Source organism: Salvelinus namaycush, chromosome 31, assembly GCF_016432855.1.
Source record: "Salvelinus namaycush isolate Seneca chromosome 31, SaNama_1.0, whole genome shotgun sequence".
NCBI classification, from domain to species: Eukaryota; Metazoa; Chordata; class Actinopteri; order Salmoniformes; family Salmonidae; genus Salvelinus; species Salvelinus namaycush.
The window spans coordinates 34,183,784-34,206,503 of record NC_052337.1 but is presented as its reverse complement, the minus strand read 5'-3'; the positions used below and the strand labels follow the sequence as shown (position 1 = coordinate 34,206,503).

General features: G+C 42.5%; 1 protein-coding gene across 4 annotated transcripts; it reads right to left on the bottom strand.

Moving 5' to 3' along the window:
• Positions 1 to 3,588: 3,588 nt before the first annotated feature.
• LOC120025951 (protein regulator of cytokinesis 1-like) lies at positions 3,589 to 21,324 on the bottom strand. 4 transcript variants are annotated; one of them, XM_038970703.1, is made up of 14 exons: positions 21,177 to 21,324; positions 20,442 to 20,574; positions 20,222 to 20,344; positions 19,867 to 20,100; positions 19,521 to 19,691; positions 19,252 to 19,401; positions 18,783 to 18,933; positions 18,563 to 18,699; positions 14,741 to 14,836; positions 9,478 to 9,630; positions 8,918 to 9,019; positions 8,479 to 8,580; positions 6,409 to 6,513; positions 3,589 to 4,343 (listed from the first exon to the last, which is right to left on the bottom strand). In XM_038970703.1, the coding sequence occupies exons 1-14, from the start codon at positions 21,191 to 21,193 to the stop codon at positions 4,278 to 4,280; spliced, it is 1,740 nt and encodes a 579-aa protein (XP_038826631.1). In that variant the 5' UTR covers positions 21,194 to 21,324; the 3' UTR covers positions 3,589 to 4,277. The 4 variants fall into 4 exon arrangements, with proteins under 4 accessions (XP_038826631.1, XP_038826632.1, XP_038826634.1 ...); XM_038970704.1 differs by having other exon boundaries at positions 8,479 to 8,571; XM_038970706.1 differs by having other exon boundaries at positions 8,479 to 8,568.
• Between the last annotated feature and the right edge of the window lie 1,396 nt (positions 21,325 to 22,720).

Here is a 22,720-nt window from a genome sequence, read left to right as displayed (position 1 = left end):
GTGTGCTGCTCTAGAAATGTATAATTGGCATTCAAATTGTTTCAATATAAGCCTTTAAGCAGACACTTTTATCCAAAGCGACCTACATGTGCAGGATCTTAATTTGATCACTCTGTTGCAGGATAACTTTCCTGCAATGGGAATTGTAAAACGTGTAGAGTATATGGGGTTTAAAAAGGCTTCTGAAGTTTGTAATTTCCACTTTGAAATTTCAGACTTAATTTCCCCTTACCGTTTTTTTTATCAACCCCGACAAAAAATGTCATTAATTATATTCCAAATGTCCTATTGCTGCAGGATTATTTTCCTGCTGTAGCAAACAGGCTGAAATTAAGATCCTGCATATATATATATAATCAAGCATGCACACATTTTGTGTGTATAGGTGGCCCCATGAATCAAACCCACTATCCTGGCATGGCAAGAGCCATGCCCTACCAACTAAGCTACAGAGGACCACTCAGTTTTTAGTCAGTCTCACATAACTGTCTGATACCATGCATGCGGCTCTCAGGTTTGAGCTGGCTCCAGAGGGCATAACATAAATAATCTAGAAATAACATTGAACATGTCTTGTATATTTTGTGTGTTCCTGTGTGGCTCAGTTGGTAGAGCATGGCGCTTGCAGTGCCAGGGTTTTGTTCGATTACCGCGGGGGACCAGTACAAAAAGGAACATCATGAAAACGTATGCACTCACTACTGTAAGTCTCTCTGAAACATAATTGCAGTGGACAAGTCCAATGACATAGGTACAGAATCATTCTGCTACTGTGTCTTATTGTGATTGCCTTCATTCCATTTAAGTGTATAGAGTATGCATTTTTATACTGACAAAATATACCACCACAGAGAAGGTACAGAATTATACAGGTATGTTGCTGTGTAAATTAAAAACATACTCTGGAACTTTGGCAACTAATAAGTACTGTTTTACCTCAATTAGCCACAAAATCCCTAGTTTGAAAGCCATTGTTTTTTTTTTGGAAGCTGTGTGGCGGCATTTTCCCCCCCACATGGGCTAGCCCCCTAGAAATTCAAGTTTCAGCCAATGAGCTTCAGCCCGTCGCCAGAGAGAGAGCGAGAGCAATGACGTAGTGCACAAATCTGCACATTCATGGCATAGCAATTTTCTGGGACCCATTTTGGTTCTTGAGTGCGACTTTCAGAACTACAACAAATGAGTAATTACAGTGGCATTATTACAGCTTTAATGGCAGATCAGCAGTGTAAATATGACCTAAAACAATCACAATATTGTTTATGGACAATTCATAAGCCATTTGTCATTCTTACAGCTTTAATGGCAGATCAGCAGTGTAAATATGACCTAAAACAATCACAATATTGTTTATGGACAATTCATAAGCCATTTGTCATTCTTACAGCTTTAATGGCAGATCAGCAGTGTAAATATGACCTAAAACAATTACAATATTGTCTATGGACAATTCATAAGCAATTTGTCATTCTTGCTTGTAACATACATCGGTGTAGGAGTGATAACACGTTCCCAAGTTTGATGGATATCCATGTGACTGATGGATGTTCATGTGACAAACTTTGATTGGTGACATTTTCATGTTGTCAAGTTGATCCTGACAATGCCTGACATGACAATTACCTCCAATACTGTACAGGCTAAGCCAGGTGGCATCTGACATGGTTTGTCTGAGTATGATAAGTACTTACAGAGCTCTACTTGGACAGTAAAGGGTCTCCTGAGAGAACACCGCTGTTTGTTTTGTTCCCCCTCAGGTTTCTCATCGTGGGCTTTGGTGGTCTGATAATGAGGACAACTGAAATCTGGCCTCCTGAGACTGGCTTCAGTAGACTCCCTGGAACTCAGGCAGGGCAGCAGTAGAACCTAGCAGCACTAGTCCTACTTATTTTTCACTTCTTATGAGCCTTATTGCTGCCTGAGGGGCTAAGTCATAACTCAGCTAACCCTACATGTGATTAAACCACCTAAGACATGATCTATCCAATATTCCAAATGTGACATGTTTTCTCACTGGCTAAGAGGGGTATTTTTGTTTAGTAATTAAGAATCCATGTCTTGAGGCATGAAATATGTGTCAATTATTCTATTGTTAGTGTACCTGGTTGCGTAACACTATCTAGTATCTGCCCTGCCTGCTAGAAGCCAACTACAGTGCACTTTTCTATACAAACAGAACAGTATTATAACTCACGATAAACAGCACGTGCATACAAATTCCCTACACCTACATTAGTCGTGTTTTTTCAGATTCACCTTTCCATTGGATATCATTAGTATTTCACTTTGACCCTCATCAGCTTATAAACGGTAACTAACAGCTTTCATTTCCTCCTCCTAGATTATCCTTCCTTCCCAACCGAAGCCACATTGAACAGCAGAAAGATTTTATCCAATGAGGTAGGATCTCAGGACTCCATGGGTGGACTATAGCCCAGAGATAATGGTGCTTGTTTCACACAAGTTGAACAAGTGAAATACAGTAGGTATTAATGGTGACGACATTGAGATTCTGAGCTGAAGGACTTGAGAGGACTGCAGTCTGATTATTGAATTAGCAGATCAAGGTTTATGGAATTTGATGCAAAAAAAGGACTGTCCAGTCAAGCACAACTCCCCCCCCCCCCTCCCAAGTGAAGACTCAGACAATGAAGATACAGGAAGAGATCAAAAGCTAGCGTGCCTGTGGAATGACATTCCAAGAGTCCCTATGAAGTTAAAAGCTATTGTCCATGTAATCAGTTGGCCAAGCAGTTTTGTGGACTGGGGTCTCTCCCATTCCTGCTAGTGACCTGTGTGTTAAGGACAATTATGTTTAAATATGTCAATCAACTTCATTACATTATCTTTTGACAAATATTTCATGTATATATATTTTGCATTGTTGGGGTGTACCAAATGTAACTATCATGTAATGTGCCAAGAATTTGGCAACTAAAAATGTGCTTCTGAATGTCTAAACAAATTCTTTCCCACTGGATCAGGGTATTATTCAAACTCATTGCGGTCTGTTTAATCTAGCCCTACATTTGTAATCATGCAGCCTAGACAACGTGATGGGCTTCAATGGAGACAGTTGAATAGCAAACAGCTTTAATTGTGTAATACTGTGTTGCCTTGAAAGCATTTAAACGTTCTTGACCATCATGCCATTGTTTGAGTGAGGCAAGTATACAGCCAAAATCCTCTTCTCCCTGTTCATAAATGACTAACTTGATTATCCATGACAATTACATGGTTTCTACAATCCCACTCGTCGGTCAACGGTAAAGGAGTGTTTTGACTCAAGGTCAATGAAACAATCCAGGATTGATGGAGCAGAAGAGGAATATCATTCATTCTCTATAACCATTCACGTTTACGGGGTCTGGATCAATCTCAGGACTTTGGCTCTAAATCAACATTCCCTATCATGAATAAAGCCAAACTCTCCCGTGCCACCATTTCATGTGTATTAAGCTATACTGTAGATAAAAGTTCAAACACCGCCATGTAGCTCAGTTCATAGAGCATGGTGCTTGCAACACCAAGGTTGTGGAGTTCAAATCCCACGCGGGACCAGTATGAAAATGCATGCACTACTGTAAGTAAAAGACAGGTGACATATTTATTAATAGGTATACAAGAAACAGTAAAACTCACATGTTGACATAAGGACAAAGACAAAACACATTGCCAAGACAGTGTGCGTGCAGAAGAAACAAATAAGAAGTAGCTTTACAAGAAAGCAATATATTTCAAAAAAAAGAGTAGCATGTAGATCTGCTGGAAGGTCTGTATCAAAACAGGATGCTTCCTCTGGTGTTACCTGGTCATTCTTTAAAAAGTAAAGTAAAACATTTAAAATGAATATTAAAGTACTGCATGTCTAACATCTAAGGGGCTCTACCTTTAAAAAAAGTATCAAACTTGTGCAATACCTGCCCCGGACAGCAGAATATTAATCACTGGTAAACATGGCTTTATGACAGTTTCATCCACACCTTTACTATTACAATACGTTGCAAGTTCTGCTAAGAGTCCCTTTTGACCAATCCACTTCCATGCAGGTTGTATAAAATAAGTATTACTATACATAAAGGCAGAATTTGTTAGATTTCGAACAGCAACACCAATTAGCTCAAATTAGTTGCGTCAAGACATCAAAGACTTGTCCGTTGAAGCTTGCGTTACCTGAAATGCTCACTGACCATTACAAAACACTGTCCGTATAGCCAGGTGAAGAGTGCCAAGTGGACAGAACACAACCTCTGAGGAGTGAACTGTGCACGCACCTCTTAAAACGTGGGGTCCTTTGCTGTGGAATTGAAAACTGCGTCACTTGTCTTTTTGGACAGCGCACTCTGGAGGGAATGAAAGACATATTTCAGTAACTGATATCATAACCTCCCCCCCAAAAAAGCACTGTTGGAGTAGAAAGTGAGGAAAAACTTAGGTCAACATTTAACTTACAGTGGATTCGGAAAGTATTCAGACCCCTTGACTTTTTCTACATTTCGTTACGTTACAGCCTTATTCCAAAATCTATTAAAAAAAAGTTCCAACGCATCAATCTACACACAATACCCCATAATGACAAAGAAAACAGGTTTCAATATTTTTGCAATTCTACAACAAAAATACAGAAATATCACATTTATATTAGTATTCAGACTCATTAGTCAGTACTTTGTTGAAGCACCTTTGGCAGCAATTACAGCCTTGAGTCTTCTTGGGTATGACGCTACAAGCTTGGCACACCTGTATTTGGGCAGTTTCTCCCATTCTTCTCTGTCAGGTTGGATGGGGAGTGTTGCTGCACAGCTATTTTCAGGTCTCTCCAGAGATGGTTGATTGGGTTCAAGTCCGGGCTCTGGCTGGGCCACTCAAGGACATTCAGAGACTTTACATTTAGCAGACGCTCTGATCCATAGCGACTTACAAGAGCAATTAGGATTGAGTGCCTTGCTCAAGGGCACGTCGACAAATTTCACCTAGTCAGCTCAGGGATTTGAACCAGCAACTTCTCGATTACTGGCCCAGCCTAGACTTTGAGACTTGCCCCGAAGCCACTCCTGCGTAGTCTTGGCTGTGTGCTTACGGTCGTTGTCCTGTTGGAAGGTGAACCTTCTCCCCAGTCTGAGGTCCTGAGCGCTCTGTAGCAGGTTATCAAGGATCTCTCTGTACTTTGCTCCGTAAATTTTTCCCTCGAGCCTGACTTGTCTCCCAGTCACTGACGCTGAAAAACATGCCCACAGCATGATGCTCCCACCACCATGCTTCACCGTAGGGATGGTGCCAGGTTTCCTCCAGACTTGAAGCTTGGCATTCAGGCCAAAGAGTTCAATCTTGGTTTCATCAGACTAGAGAATTTTGTTTCTCATGGACAGAGTCTTTAGGTGGCTTTTGGCAAACTTCAAGTGGGCAGTGATGTGCCTTTTACTGAGGAGCGTCATCCATCTGGCCACTCTACCATAAACGCATGATTGGTGGAGTGCTGCAGAAATGGTTGTTCTTCTGGAAGGTTCTCCCATCTCCATAAAGGACCTATGGAGCTCTGTCAGTGACCAACGGGTTCTTGGTCACCTCCCTAATCAAGGCCCTTCTCCCCTGATTTCTCAGTTTGGCCAGGCTGCCAGCTCTGGGAGGAGTCTTGGTGGTTCCAAACTTCTTCCATTTAAGAATGATGGTGGCCACTGTGTTCTTGGGGACCGTCAATGTTGCAGAAATGTTTTGGTACCCTTCCCCAGATCTGCACTTCAACACAATCCGGTCTCGGAGCTTTACGGACAATTCCTTTAATCTCATGGCTTGGTTTTTGCTCTGACATGCACTGCCAACTGTGGGACCTTATACAGACCGGTGTGTTTTTCAAAATCAATTGCATTTACCACAGGTGGACAATTTTAGAATAAGGCTGTAACGTATCAAAATGTGGAAAAAAAGTAAAGGGATCTGAATACTTTCTGAATGCACTGTAAATTCATTATTGAAGTACACAGTGACTTAAGGATGGTCTTACAGTGAAGTCCGAGTATAGTTTAAAAGGCTGGTCTAACAATATATAAATTGCAGGAAATTTGCTTAACTAATATTTTCTCTCCACCCCATGACAAAATGTGTAGAATTGCAGGAAATGTGATTTATAAAAGAGCAAAATGTATCTGCAGACAAGAGGGTTGTAGAGTTTAGTTTAAAAGGTTAGTCTTACAGTGAAGTCAGAGTATAGATTAAAAGGCACAACTAACAATATATGATGATCTATGAGAATGTATGAATTGCTTTTGTTTTGTAAAGTGCCATGTTTATTGAATTTATTTAATTGGTTCACTATAGAGCTGAGAGAAAAATCCTATACAAATATTTGTAAAAAAAAAAAATTAACAGCTGGTCTTGAAGTCAGAGTATAGTTTAAAAGTCTGGTCTCACAGTGAAGTCAGCGTAGCTGATGTCAACAGGTTGTTTCCTCTCTGTACTGTTGCACTCAAGCAGGGGCGTTCTCTGACTGCTGCTGCTCTCCAGGGGCCTCATTTTCTGCACACAAACACAAAGTGTGCACACAAACACAAGAGTGGACACAAACAAACACGGCACATCAGAGTCAACAAACTGAACATGCAGCACACCTTCTCTGCTTACCTATCGAATCCACCTGAAGTATTATACACTGCTCAAAAAAAATAAAGGGAACATTAAAATAACACATCCTAGATCTGAATGAATGAAATATTCTTATTAAATACTTTTTTCTTTACATAGTTGAATGTGCTGACAACAAAATCACACAAATTATCAATGGAAATCAAATTTATCAACCCATGGAGGTCTGGATTTGACGTCACACTCAAAATTAAAGTGGAAAACCACACTACAGGCTGATCCAACTTTGATGTAATGTCCTTAAAACAAGTCAAAATGAGGCTCAGTAGTGTGTGTGACCTCCCTACCACGCCTGGGCATGCTCCTGATGAGGTGGTGGATGGTCTCCTGAGGGATCTCCTTCCAGACCTGGACTAAAGCATCCGCCAACTCCTGGACAGTCTGTGGTGCAACGTGGCGTTGGTGGATGGAGCGAGACATGATGTCCCAGATGTGCTCAATTGGATTCAGGTCTGGGGAACGGGCGGGCCAGTCCATAGCATCAATGCCTTCCTCTTGCAGGAACTGCTGACACACTCCAGCCACATGAGGTCTAGCATTGTCTTGCATTAGGAGGAACCCAGGGCCAACCGCAGCAGCATATGGTCTCACAAGGGGATCTGAGGATCTCATCTCGGTACCTAATGGCAGTCAGGCTACCTCTGGCGAGCACATGGAGGGCTGTGCGGCCCCCCAAAGAAATGCCACCCCACACCATGACTGACCCACTGCCAAACCGGTCATGCTGGAGGATGTTGCAGGCAGCAGAACGTTCTCCACGGCGTCTCCAGACTCTGTCACGTCTGTCACATGTGCTCATGTGCTCAGTGTGAACCTGCTTTCATCTGTGAAGAGCACAGTGCGCCAGTGGCGAATTTGCCAATCTTGGTGTTCTCTGGCAAATGCCAAACGTCCTGCACGGTGTTGGGCTGTAAGCACAACCCCCACCTGTGGACGTCGGGCCCTCATGGAGTCTGTTTCTGACCGTTTGAGCAGACACATGCACATTTGTGGCCTGCTGGAGGTCATTTTGCAGGGCTCTGGCAGTGCTCCTCCTGCTCCTCCTTGCACAAAGGCGGAGGTAGCGGTCCTGCTGCTGGGTTGTTGCCCTCCTACGGCCTCCTCCACGTCTCCTGATGTACTGGCCTGTCTCCTGGTAGCGCCAGGACACTACGCTGACAGACACAGCAAACCTTCTTGCCACAGCTCGCATTGATGTGCCATCCTGGATGAGCTGCACTACCTGAGCCACTTGTGTGGGTTGTAGAGTCCGTCTCATGCTACCACTAGAGTGAAAGCACCGCCAGCATTCAAAAGTGACCAAAACATCAGCCAGGAAGCATAGGAACTGAGAAGTGGTCTGTGGTCTCCACCTGCAGAACCACTCCTTTATTGGGGGTGTCTTGCTAATTGCCTATAATTTCCACCTGTTGTCTATTCCATTTGCACAACAGCATGTGAAATTTATTGTCAATCAGTGTTGCTTCCTAAGTGGACAGTTTGATTTCACAGAAGTGTGATTGACTTGGATTTACATTGTGTTGTTTAAGTGCTCCCTTTATTTTTTTGAGCAGTGTATTTCTACATCTCTTTAATAGAATTAATAACTTGGAAAGAGATTAGATTCTAAAGACAAGTTTTGATTTCGCTGTCAATACTGTGTCTTTCACAAGCTAGGTAGACTGGAAAGTGGCTTACTGCTCGAATAGGCAAAACTCTATAACAGCAATCACCTAGTGGTTGTCTTAATAGTCATCGCGCTATATAAATGGAAGATGTTCACTATCCAAGCAGGATATAAGTGTGCATGCATAAGAACCAACGATGGTCCACAGTTTGGAGTGAATGCTGGGTGTGTACCTGCATCTGAACCTGGGAGAGAGGAGGCTTGCTGCTGGGCACACGTATGAAGGTGCTGGATGACCGCACCCTGGTAAGCTGGCTAGGAGTCTTCTGAAAGGGCTATGTGGGTCAAGGTCATGTAAGACTAGTGACACATTTCTTAAATGTTCCACCTATGTAAGGTACTTAATGAGAGATTCTTACATTACGCAATTATATCAAAATAAGTGTTACCACAATAATAAAGTGTCGAGTTGGTTTCGGAGGCCAGTGAACTAGTCTCATAAGGACCACCGTAAGTGCTAGTTACTGTACCTTCTACAGCTACATATCTGGATTTTTTTTATTTTACTAAATCGCAATATTATATTTGCGCTAGTCAGCTGTCCCTGTACCAAAACTACAGTATTTTTCCTTCGTAGCTTGTCCGGACCCTGGCAATTCCCAGCCCTAGTACCTTTCTGATCTTGTTGGGGGTGGGGCCGTTTATCCCTCCATGGGCCCTCTTAGTGGGAGTTTTGAATGGAGTCGTCATCTCCCCCTTCTTTGATGTCTGCAACTTCAACACAGAGACAAACAAAGCCTCAGTCACAGACCAGTCAGTAACAAACAATCAGTTCCCCAGAATGGTCATATCCCCATTTCTCAGCATTGCCATTCGGCAGTTACACATGTTGACCACAATACTCTGTAGAAGTCTATTTTAATCTAAGTTCAACACAGCAAGTTTTAGAATTGTCCTTTTGCACATGGGAACAGAGATATGGCTTTACGATAGTTTGTGATGAAAAACAGTCACCTTGTAAGAGAGATTTACACAGGTATCAAAACATTATGCCAGAGTAAGTCTAGACGAAACACAGCCCTTCATTTAAGTGTTTTTAAAATCCCCTATGGGAAAAATGCATGGTGGAAAAACAATTGGAACCAATTCCCTGTTTGACTGCTAGGGTTTATGGGGATTATGACTCATACTGTGGTAATCTATGGGTGAGAATTAGGAGGGGCTGGACTTACGGCGGCACGTTCACTTTTCTCCTTGTCCCTCTGCTGCTTGTACTCCTCCCATTGGCTGGAGATGTAGGTCATGACTCTCCGGCCCTGAACCAGGAAGGCAGAACCCTGGTCCTTCTCCCAGGCTTCAACCCCCTTCTTCAGCTCTTCCTCCAACTGGTCACATCACATAACAGCGAGAAACAACGTCACTTTTCCTTTGTAAAAAGCCTTTACACACACCTCTCACTGGCATTTACAGTGCATTTGGAAAGTATTCAGACCCCTTGACCTTTTCCTTATTTTATTTACGCTACAGCTGTATTCTAAAATGGATTAAATAGTTTTTTCCCCTCATAAAATCTACACACAATACCCCATAATTAGGGATGCACGATATATCGGTGAACATATCGGAATCGGACAATATTAGCTAAAAATGCCACCATCGGTATCGGCTGATGTCTAGTTTAACGCTGATGAGCAAAACCGATGTCAAAGCTGACGTGCATACCTATATAACGTAGGTAAATGCCGTAATCACGCCACGTAAAATCTGGCGCTACACGTGCAACACAGCATTCACAACCTAGCCCACAATGTCTGAGGTGTGGCTCGAGCAGTCAACAAGTCGAACAGTCATTTGAAAGAGTAAGAAAATTTTAGCGAGACAACTCAAAAGGCAAAATCCAAGATTATGGAATTCATTGCCCTTGATAATCAACCGTTCTCTGTCGTGAGTGATATTGGCTTTCGCCAACTGGTCGAGCACCGGTACACACTACCAAGTGCGCTATTTTTCAGATGTTGCCCTATCGGAGTTACACAGTAATAGTGTCACTGCAATTAGCGTCAAGACATACATACTATGGAACGCCGTTTGGGTCTTTGCATGTCAAAAAAGATACAGTAGCACTGTCAAAGCTGTACAAAAGTCTGCAAACCAGCAAACACCGGCCACAAACGATGTGTTTACAACACCATTGTGGAGAGGTTGGAGTTTGTTTGATTGAGTGTGTGGACAGGTGTCTTTTATACAGGTAACGAGTTCAAACAGGTGCAGTTAATACAGGTAATGAGTGGAGAACAGGAGGGCTTCTTAAAGGAAAACTAACAGGTCTGTGAGAGCCAGAATTCTTACTGGTTGGTAGGTGATCAAATACTTATGTCATGCAATAAAATGCAAATTAATTACTTAAAAATCATACAATGTGATTTTCTGGACTTTTGTTTTAGATTCTGTCTCTCACAGTTGAAGTGTACCTATGATAAAAATTACAGACCTCTACATGCTTTGTAAGTAGGATAACCTGCAAAATCGGCAGTGTATCAAATACTTGTTCTCCCCACTGTATGTACAATTGTGCGCAGCCCTATGGGACTCCCAATCACGGCCGGATGTGATACAGCCTGGATTCAAAACAAGGACTGTAGTGACGCCTCCTGCAATGAGATGCCATGCCTTAGACCGCTGCGTCCATGTCTGTGTGTTAACTACTTAACTGTGCTAGAATGCTTAAAAGGCCGCTAAAATTTTAAATATCGATATCGTGTTTTTTTAGCAAGGAAAATATCAGATATCGCTATCGGCCAAAAATGTCATATCGTTGCATCACCACCCATAATGACAAAACATTATTTGCAAATGTCTTAAATACAAAACTGAAATTGCACATTTACATAAGTATACAGACCCTTTAATCAGTACTTTGTTGAAGCACCTTTGGCAGCGATTACAGCCTCGAGTCTTCTTGGATATGACACTACAAGCTTGGCACACCTGTATTTGGGGAGTTTCTCCCATTCTTCTCTGCAGATCCTCTCAGGCTCTGTCAGGTTGGATGGGTAGCGTGGCTGCACAGTTTTTTTTCAGCTCTCTCCAGAGATGTTTGATCAGGTTCAAGTCTGGCCTCTGGCTGGGCCACTCAAGGACATTCAGAGACTTGTTCCGAAGCCACTCGCTCATTGCCTTGGCTGTGTGCTTAGGGTCATTGTCCTGTTGGAAGGTAAACCTTCACCCCAGACTGAGGTCCTGAGTGCTCTGGAGCAGGTTTTCATCAAGGATCTCTCCGTACTTTGCTCCGTTCATCTTTCCCTTGATCCTGACTAGTCCCCCAGTCACTGCCGCTGAAAAACATCCCCACAGCATGATGCTGCCACCACCATGCTTCACCATAGGGATGGTGCCAGGCCTCCTCCAGACGTGACGCTTGGCATACTGGCCAAAAAGTTCAATCTTGGTTTCATCAGACCAGAGATTCTGGTTTCTCATGGTCTGAGAGTCCTTTAGGTGCCTTTTGGCAAACTCCAAGCGGGCTGTCATATGCTTTTTACTGAGGAGTGGCATCCGTCTGGCCCAGTGGTTCTTAACCTTGTTGGAGGTACTGAACCCCACCAGTTTCATATGCGCATTCACCGAACCCTTCTTAATTGGAAAAAAAAATATGATTTTTTCAAATTCAAAACATAGGTATATATTTTACTGGTGCACAAAATGAACCGTGCATCAACATCAACACCGTGTGTTCAAAGAACAAAATCATCAAAACATGATTTTCACACAAAAACAAAAACATAATAATGAATATTTACTGCAAATCAGTGTGACTTCTGCTGTTGCCTTTCAGAGACCAGTTCAGAAATGCGCGGCTTCACCTTGGCAAGTGCCACTCTCATGTCATTTTCGCAACAAAGTCTGTTCCTTTTCTTCGTTTTTATGTCCAGCATCCTCGAAAAGGATTGCTCGTAAAGATATGTTGTAACAAATGGTATGAAAATCTCCAGAGCTTTCTTGGCAATAACAGGGTACGTTACCATTTGTTGACGCCAAAACGTTGAAAGCGTTGTTGTTCTGAAGAGTTGCTGTTGAACCTGGCTCTGCTGAATTTCAATGATTTCATCGAGGTATTCATCATTGACATCTGTTGTCTCAACACTAAACGTGAACGGCTGTCTCACCCATGCTGGATATGACTCTCTTGTAGGGAAGTATCCGTCGAGAGACTTTGCAAGCTCATCTAAGTGCGTGGCAATTGCTTGCTTCAGTTCCGCGGGTACAGAAATGTCTCCGATTCCAGATACATCTTCGATCTTACTTACACAGTCGTCCAGCAGGGGAAAGTTTGCGAAGTTATCGTTCTCTGTTCGTCGTTTCCATAACGGTAGCTTTTTTTGAAAAGCCTTCAGGTTTTCCTCCGCTTCGATGATGTTGACTCCACCGCCCTGCATTTTTTGATTGAGATGATTGAGAGCTGCGAAGATATCAGCCACGTACGCTAAAATGAGAATGAACTAAGAATTTTTGAAGCAATCTGCATGACAATGTTGGTGCTCTTGCAAAAACAGGGCTAATTCCACACGCACGGCAAAAACACGATTCAGCACCTGTCCCCGGGATAACCACCGAACGTTAGAATGGTACAGAAGTACCTCAAATTCAGAGCCCATTTCTTTACACAGCTCACTGAAGATGCGGTGCCTCAGAGCACTAGTTCGCACATAGTTCACGCATTCCACTACAATTTTTAATACTTCTGCCAGATTTGGAGGCAAGGTTTTTGTTGCCAACGCATGCCTGTGCAGAATACAATGCGTAACAATGATGTGTGGTGCATCGGCTTTCACTAGCGCACCAAAACCAGACTTTCTTCCCAGCATGACTGGAGCTCCGTCCGAACAAACTGCAGAAACCATATCCCACGAAAGATAGTTGTCTTTGAAGAAGTCATCCACAAGTTTCTTCACATCGGTTGCCTTAGTTGTTGTTGTAAGATGCTTACAAAATAAAAAATCTTCCTTTATCACGTCGTCTTTCACATAGCGCACGAATACAGCAAGCTGGCTTAGATTGGAAACGTCTGTGGTCTCGTCGAGTTGAAGGCTGAATTTTGCCGGGCTTGAAATCAGATCTGCAACTACTTGAGCCAAGATGTCTTTGCTCATGTCCTCTATTCTGTCGCTGATGGTGTCATTTGAAAGAGGAATTTGGGATAACTTAACTTCAGCCTCTTTTCCCAGCATGATATTCGCCATCTTCAACACAGCTGGTTTTATGAGTGTTTCACCAATGGTGTGTGGTTTGCCCTGCTTTGCGATCAGGTAAGCAACTTCGTACGATGCTGTGAGGATCGGTTTGTTGATGGGTACAAAGCCGAGAACAGGCAGAGTAGCCTTTTCATCGAATCTGGCTCTCTTCACCTTGAATTCAGCGAGCGTTGTGTTCTTGTATTTTCCATCTCCATGCAGCTTAAGGAAGTGTTCTCTTAGTTTTGCCGGTGCTAGACTAGAATTGCTCAACTTGGCATTGCAAATCATGCAGTTAGGACGCTGACTCCCATCACGTTCCGTTATACATGTGAATCCATATTGTACATATTCGTCCGACCACTTTCTTTTTTTGCTCGACATAATATTTTAATCCCTTCATACTTACTAAGAAAGAAATCACAAGACGTACCATCACGACAGTCACAAGTCGACTGAGCGCACCAAATTCCCTGCAGCACAGATAGGCCAAGCGATGTAGCGTGATCACCTGCAGCCAATGATGGCCACGCGGGGCGTGTCATCACGAATCATATGAGTCGGATGTGTGTCTTGACCTCCGCCGAACCCCTGAGACTGACTCACCGAACCCCTGGGGTTCGATCGAACCCAGGTTAAGAACCACTGGTCTGGCCACTCTACCATAAAGGCCTGATTAGTGGGGTGCTGCAGAGATAGTTGTCCTTCTGGAAGATTTTCCCACCGCCACAGAGGAACTCGGGAGATGTGTCAGCGTGAGAATCGGGTTCTTGGTCTCCCAGACCAAGGCCCTTCTCCACCGATTGCTCAGTTTGGCCGGTCGGCCAGCTCTAGGAAGAGTCTTGGTGGTTCCAAACTTCTTCCATTTAAGAATGATGGAATTTCTAAATGCACTGTATACGTCATTGGCCAGACTACAACTTCAAGGACACCAGCATATAAGCAGCATATGAGAATGACCTTGAACCGATCTTTGGATGCTCCAGTGAGCGGTTGTGAATAGAAGCTGTGGTGATTTAACGCTGGACTGCAAAGTGCCTTAATTTAGCAGGAGTTTGTTTGATTACCATCATCAACCATGTCTGTCACTTTTCATAAACATATTTAATATGTAAAAATGTAAAGCCTATAATTTCTACAACTTACAGATTTTAAGCAGGTAATTGTCAGATGAATGAAAGGTATATAACTTTCCTTCAGACTGTGAAGCCAACCGCCATACAAATTTATAGAAGAACATGACTTAAATCAAATGAAGTCTTACCTTTGGCAGCATCTTTTGAACTTTGACCTTCTCTTTGGCCTCTTTAAGAAGGGCTCCTCCTCTGTTGGAGAAACGGTTTGGATCATAGGCCTTTTTCTGCAAAGAGAAGTTTCAGTAATAGATTATACATTTTCTTGTCAAATTATATAGAATAACAAAATTAGCAACACACTGAACATGTATCAGAAAATGAGCAGATTGTTGTCTAGTATCTACGGTGGAGTTTTTGTTGTTGATGCAGCAAATCTAAAACAGATCAGGTTTAGTCAACTGGTTGATAGGCTATTGGTTGACCATCAACCAGTCAACTACATGGGGTCAGCCCTAATGTAATCTGTTTAGGATTTGCTGGAAACAAAAATAAAATATCCAGTGTATTCGGGAAAGTATTCAGACCCCCCTTTCTACAGCTTCTTACGTTATAGCCTTAATCTAAAATGTATTAAATAATTTCTCTTCAATCTACACACAATATCAAAGCAAAAAATGTTTATTTTTATTTTTATATAGAAATGTTTGCAAATTTATTAAAAATGCAAAACTGAAAGTACTGTTGAAGCACCTTTGGCAGCAATTACAGCCTTAAGTCTTCTTTATGACGCTACAAGCTTGGGACACCTGTATTTGGGGAGTTTCTCCTCTGCAGATCCTCTCCAACTCTATCAGGTTGGATTGGGAGCGTCACAAAAGTTCTTTTCAGGTCTCTCCAGAGATGTTCGATCGGGTTCAAGTCTGGGCTCTGGCTGGGCCACTCAAGGACATTCAGAGACTTGTCCCGAAGCCACTCCTGCATTGTCTTAGTTGTGTGCTTAGGGTCGTTGTCCTGTTAGAAGGTGAACCTTTACCTCAGTCTGAGGTCCTGAGCGCTCTATAGTAGGCTTTTAGTCAAGGATGTCTCTGCACTTTGCTTGGTTAATATTTTCCTCAATCCTGACTAGTCTCCCAGTCCCTGCCGCTGAAAAACATCCCCACAGCATGATGCTGCCACCACCATGCTTCACCGTAGTGACGGTGCCAGGTTTCCTACAGACGTGACTTTTGGCATTCAGGCCAAAGAGTTCAATCTTGATTTCATCAGACCAGAGAATCACATTTATTGGGGTCTGAGAGTCTTTAGGTGCCTTTTAGCAAACTCCAAGCAGGCTGTCATATGCATTTTACTGAGGAGTGGCTTCTGTCTGGCCACTCTACCATAAAGGCATGACTGACAGAGCTGCTGCACTCCACCAGAGTGACAATCGGCTTCTTGGTCACCTCCCTGACCAAGGCCCTTCTTTCACGATTGCTCAGTTTGGCCAGGTAGCCAGCTATAAGTAGAGTCTTGGTGGTTCCAAACTTCTTCCATTTAAGAATGACGGAGGCCACTGTATTCTTTGGGACCTTCAACGCTGCAGAAATGTTTTGCCACCCTTCCCCAAGATCGGTGCCTCCACACAATCCTGTCCCAGAGCTCTACAGACAATTCCTTCCACCTCATGGCTTGGTTTTCCCCCTGTCAACTGTGGGACCTTATATAGACAGGTGTTTGTCGAGTATCATAACAAAGCATCTGAATACTTAGGTAAATAAGGCATCTCTTTTTTTATTTGTAATACATTTGCCCAAAATTTTAACAACCTGTTTTCGCTATGTCATTTTGGGGTATTGTGTGGAGATTGATGAGAAAAAATGATTATTTAATCAATTTTAGAATAAGGCTGCAATGCAAAACAAATGTGGAAAATGAGAAGGGGTCTGAATACTTTCCAAATGCTGTGTGTGTGTGTGTGTGTGTGTGTGTGTATACATACAACCATTCAAAAGTTTGGGGTCACTTAGAAATGTCCTTGTTTTCCATGAAAACATACATGTAATGAGTTGCAAAATGAATAAGAAATATAGTCAAGACATTGACAAGGCTATAAATAATGATTTTTAATTTAAATAATAGTCTCCTACAAACTTTGCTTTCATCAAAGAATCCTCCATTTGCAGCAATTACAGCCTTGCAGACCTTTGGCATTCTAGTTGTCAATTTGTTGAGGTAATCTGAAGAGATTTCACCCCATGCTTCCTGAAGCACCTCCTACAAGTTGGATTGGCTTGATGGGCACTTCTTATGTACCCGGTCAAGCTGCTTCCACAACAACAAAATAGGGTTGAGATCCGGTGACAATGCTGTCCACTCCATTATAGACAGAATACCAGCTGACTGCATCTTCCCTAAATAGTTATTGTAAAGTTTGGAGCTGTGCTTTGAATCATTGTCCTGTAGGAGGAGGAAATTGGCTCCAATTAAGCACTGTCCACTGAGTATGGCATGGCATTGCAAAATGGAGTGACAGCTTTCCTTCTTCAAGATCCCTTTAACCTTGTACAAATCTCCCACTTTACCACCACCAATGCACCCCCAGACCATCACATTGCCTCCACCATTCTTGACAGATGGCGTCAAGCACTCCTCCAGCATCTTTTCTGCGTCTGACGAATGTTCTTCTTTGTGATCCGAACACCTAAAACTTAGATTAGTCTGTCCATAACACTTTTTACCCCCAATCTTCCTCTGTCCCGTGTCTGTTCTTTTGCCCATCTTAACCTTTTTATTGGCCAGTCTGAGATATGGCTTTTTCTTTGCAACTGCCTAGAAGGCCAGCATCCCGGAGTCACCTCTTCACTGTTGACGTTGAGACTGGTGTTTTGCAGGTACTATTTAATGAAGCTGCCTGTGAGGACTTGTGAGGTGTCTGTTTCTCAAACTAGACACTAACATACTTACCTTATTGCTCATTTGTGCACCGGGGCCTACCACTCCTCTTTCTATTCTGGTTAGAGCCAGTTTACGCTGTTCTGTGAAGGGAGTAGTACACAGCGCTGTACGAGATCTTCAGTTTCTTGGCAATTTCTCGCATGGAATAGCCTTCATTTCTCAGAACAAGAATAGACTGACGAGTTTCAGAAGAAGGCACTTTGTTTCTGGCCATTTTGAGCCTGTAATCAAACCCACAAATGCTGATGCTCCAGATACTCAACTAGTTTAAATCAATACAACAGTTTTCAGCTGTGCTAACATAAATGCTAAATGGTTTTCTAATGACCAATTAGTCTTTTAAAATGATAAACTTCAATTAGCTAACACAACGTGCCATTGGAACACAGGAGTGACGGTTGCTGATAATGGGCCACCGTACGCCTATGTAGATATAACCACTTGTGCTGTGATCCGGTGGAAACGTTGTAAAATAGGCCTACCTGATTACTTCTCATCCCTTGCACAAATTGTCTACAACTGTGCGTCCACAGCCGTGTCTGTCTGGAGCTAATTGTCGTGGGAAACTGAGGGCCCAGAATATTTGATTCAATATTGCAAGTTTGCTAGCGCGAGCTTCAGGCCGGACCAAGTTGATACAATGTTCCTTGCAGACAAACCATGCATAGCCAATGTTATTTATAGGATATTTATTTTTAGTCAAGATATTTTCTATCTGCAGGCTTCTACATTTTATTTGTTAGCTTTATGTAGGCTATTTTATGTCTACAGGCTATTACCAGCAACTTCAGGAGCTTAACTGCAGAAAGCCAGCAGCAAGGGGAGGAGATCTCTGGCTCCCTCGAGTCATTTGTGTCTTAATTATTTAATCACTGTGCTTAAAACATAAGACAAGCTCATTAGCCTACATATAAGCTAGTTGATTTCTATATAGGGAAAAATACACCTTTTTAAATTTAAACCAATCGATTGGTCGAAAGGACAGTCCTAGATGACATGCACCAAGTAGTGCACAATTTTACAAAATGTTGCAATTTCATTCACAAACATAGCTTGACCGCAAATACCAGCAGTACCTCAAAGTCCTGGAAGAGGGCCCAGTACTTCTCCCATCTCTGCAGGGCCTCCAGTAAGGGCTTTACCTGGTCGTAATAATTCTTCACCTTCAATAGCGCAGCATCATGCAGCGCCAACAACTCCTCTGTGAAGTTATCTAGGGAAAAACAGATTGGTTCGATCAGTATGTATGTGTATTTTGTCTGTGAGAGTGAGATTTCATAGTGTTGTTCTACTCACTGTCACAGAAGTGGGCATTGAAGGGTTCCCTCTGCTCAGGGCCCAGGTTGCACTTGTCCCAGAAGGTCACTAGTTCCTGTCTGACCTTTTCAATCACATCCTCCAGCCTGGTCTTCTGCAGGTCTGTCAGACGGTCCACCTCCCCCTGCCACTGGACCGGACAACATGTTCAGGTTAAGTATGAAGAAAAAGGAAAACAACGCTCAGAAACAGTGATACGAGGAGGTACTATAAGAAACACATGTTTTCCCTCAGTGGTCCCCAATGAACATTACCCGGGTAAGGACTGTCTCAAACACTGTGGGGTACTAGCACCATCTGTGTTCTGTTCCCTTGTTAGCTAAGTCCGGGGCAACATTGTAGTCATAGTGTAAGGTTTACTGTTTTGAACAGTGGTGTGTGGTATGCATGTGAAGCGTTGTCCAACACAGTGGTGAAGGAGAGGTATGAAGGAGGAGAGAGTTCCAACCTGTGTGATTTGGTCAGAGAGGGTACCCTGCACACTCTCTTGGAACACATTGCAGTCTTGCTCCAGCGCATCCAGACGATTCCACAGGCACATGGATTGTTCTTTCAGCTCAGCTAGAGTATTTGTCAGTGATTCCTTCTTGACCTCCATCTACACAAAAGGATACAAATACTATTGGCCCAGACCTAGAGGTCACATCAGATACAATAAAAGACTACAATATAATATTTAAGTAATCATTAGTAGAGCGGCTAGATTATTTTCAGTACCTGGGAGAGCAGCAGTTTGAGGGCTTTGATATTTTCATGAGTGAGCAGGAATATATCCTCGTCGTGGCCCACAGACTCTTTCTCCAGGCTAGTCTCTGGTTCATGACCCATCTCCTCCATCAGCTTCCTGATGTCCTCACGCAGACCTGAGAACACCTTTGCACGACTCTTCTACAGGATGGAGTGACAAGAGTTTAGATTTTTTTCTCCAAAATACCAGTAATGAGCAGTTATGACAAATGTACAGTTTTGAATAATGATGTTGCTTTTTAAAGACAATAGGAAGTTCAACATGACATTCACACTAAACCCAAATCTTCAACATGGCCTGCAGCCATTACAGTACCTTTTCCTCGCTGAGGGTCTGGATGTGCTCCCGGAGCTCCTGTAGCTGCGTGCGAGATGGCATGCTGCCAGTGGGGATGTAATAGGGGGTGACGCACAGCTCCACACACAGTTCCTTATCCTCCTGCTGCAGTCCGTGTAGCTCCTTCAAACGCTCCCCCTTCTCCTTGGTCAGAACCTCCACACGCAGACGCAGGTTCTTCTCAATCTGGAGGACTGTCAGGCCCTCCTCCATCTGACAGGTGGACAAGTTGGAGACCAGGAGGTTAGTACAAAGGAAGGGAAGGAGTCAAGGAAAGGAAGCAGCGAACAATGTTGTTGAGGTTGATTATAAAAAGCCTTAAAGTACCACTTACTTTGTTTGGATCCATTGACATTTCCAGGCACAAGGTATCCAGCTGTTTTTGAAAAGTGATGATATTGGCCCGGATGCGGTGCTTCAAGGCTTCCTCCTCAATGATCATGTCATTCAAAAGGCCCTTAGGAAAATAGTGTCATAGAGTTGGTTAATTAACTACTTGACGAGGATTCAGTAACATGCAGTTCATCTGAATATACTGTTTTCTAAAGCCTCACCTCAATGTGTTTCTTCACCGTCTCCATTCGCTCCACCCTCTGCTCCTCCATAATGCCTATGCTGTCCCAGATGCCCACCAGCCTGGCCATGGCATGGTTTATACCCGTCACTAGCGAGAAAGCCAGGGCTTCACTGCAGAGATGAGTGACAAGACAATCACATTTGGTAACTTATGCTGGCTAGGTAGCCAGCAAACATATAACTAGTTATTTTGAACACTTTGTTCACTGCCAGACTAGCTCTGGTCCAAGCGCATGCGTTGGATCTGCACTACAACGGATGGACCACACATAACTAGTTTGGCGGTTCAGGCAGAGAAAGGTTCGTCAGCAAACATTACTCTAGCAACATCTTTACTTTGGCGAGTAGCAGAAGTATGTAAAAGCCTGTCAATATTAAGGTGGAAATCCATCTAGGGGCGAATGTAAAAATAACACCCTGGACCAGCGCTAACACACAGTTGGCTATGATACCCTTAGTATCAAAGATTAGTGTTAGTCCTCTGTTAGCTAGCTACCAACGGTTTGAACATTTCCCCTATCTCGGCAATGCTGCAATGTCATTAGCTATTTCTATTGCGGAAGCAACTTCTAATTGTAATCAACCAAACATTGATGCAGCTAACTTTAACTAGCTAAGTTAACTGGTACGACCAAAGATTTTGTATAATTGTGGTGCTAACTGTCTGTACTAACGTTAGCATACTTTAGCAAGCCAAGTCAACTTGAACTTACCTCCTCCGACTTGACATAGTTTCCCCCGACAACAATAAAGGAAAAATAGGTAGCTGTTGAAGAATATCAATTATTTATACAAAAAGACGTAGATGGCTGGCTAGTTTCATTTGTCACTACAGCGGTGCGAAAGCAGTACCCTTTCAGCTGCTTGTGCAAAAAAATTCAAAAATGATGTCCTTGTTCAAGAAGCGCTGTAATAGGCTATTCACTCACCAATGGCACTCCCATTTTCTCACTTTGGTCAGGAGGCTCTCTGCCGCCATCAAGTGGACAGTAGGCTACATTGCATTTTCACTTCAGTACTATAGAAAGTAAGTCAAAATACTTTTAGAAAATTACGCCACACGCCATATCAATGTTATTTGTTGGTAGAGGTTGCTGATTAGATGGATACACATTAGTCTATGCATTCAATCATGTTGAATAAAGAGTCAGGAAAGCTCACATTGTAATCAATGTCTGTAGTGCTCTGGAGTGATGTTTGAACCTGCAATATGAAAAGTCAGCATAATTCATGCCAATGATCAAAGTAAACGATTATTTCTGTCAAACTGACACAGCAAATTGTGAAATGACTAAACGGTAGTAAGCCTGTAATGGCTGAGAACAGAGGAATTGTTCCAATGCTGCATTCTGTTATGTTGCCAGTTAATCATTGACACACCCGCTGTCAAGTGAATTTGCAACTGAAAAGGACTAACATTCAATATAACTTCATAGTCTCAAAATCATTAGTCATTTAAATTACACATAGCTAGTATTGTAGTAGTTTATTAAACAATGAATTTACTTATACTTTATACAATACCGTTGTTTCTATTGATAACTAAGATGCACAGTATATAAAAACATTCAACCACCAACAACTGTACAAAGTAATATAAAATACGATTTTAAGAATAATTTGATAAGATACCAAACTTTAAAAGTTCATCTGAAACATCAACTTCTATTGTAAATCTTTAGATACCAGCGCCTTGTTGGGATAGAAACTGGAGTTTGTGTGTTACAAAATAACTGGTGAAGTCACCATCAACATATTATGGTGAATCTGTCCTGGTCAAACTCAAAAGGAAACATAAAATAGATTGATTCTCCCTTGATTAGTAATTGGATGGTCAATCATAAATCACCTATAAAACATCCAGTGGATAACATTATCACTGACACATTCATCACTGTACAAAAGCTTGCTAGTTTTATTATTCAATAACACTTGAATAATAAAGAAAACCAAGATTTATTCTTCTGTGTTGGAATAAAAGCTAATTTAAGGTTAGTACTTTCTTCTATATGCAGCGAATACATGTGGTGCAATATTTATTTTGTGGCATAGATTTGCCAATACTGCTTATGTTTGTATTACTACATTGTATTACTAAAGTGTATACTAGCTCCTTCCCACAGAATACTGCAGAGGGACAAACTGGTCTCAGAGCAAAATGTATTATATTATCCATGCCACTCCATTTAGTATTGTAATGACCCGGCTGGGTCATTAAAGAGAAAAGAGACGGACTCTAGGTGTGCAGGTTAGAACA

Coding starts and splice junctions, on each gene's coding strand:
- LOC120025951 (XM_038970703.1), bottom strand. Junction 9,631..14,740: donor TTCAAAAGATGCTGCCAAAG/GTAAGACTTCAT, acceptor TGATGTGACCAG/TTGGAGGAAGAGCTGAAGAA. Junction 9,020..9,477: donor AGAAAAGTGAACGTGCCGCC/GTAAGTCCAGCC, acceptor TCTGTGTTGAAG/TTGCAGACATCAAAGAAGGG.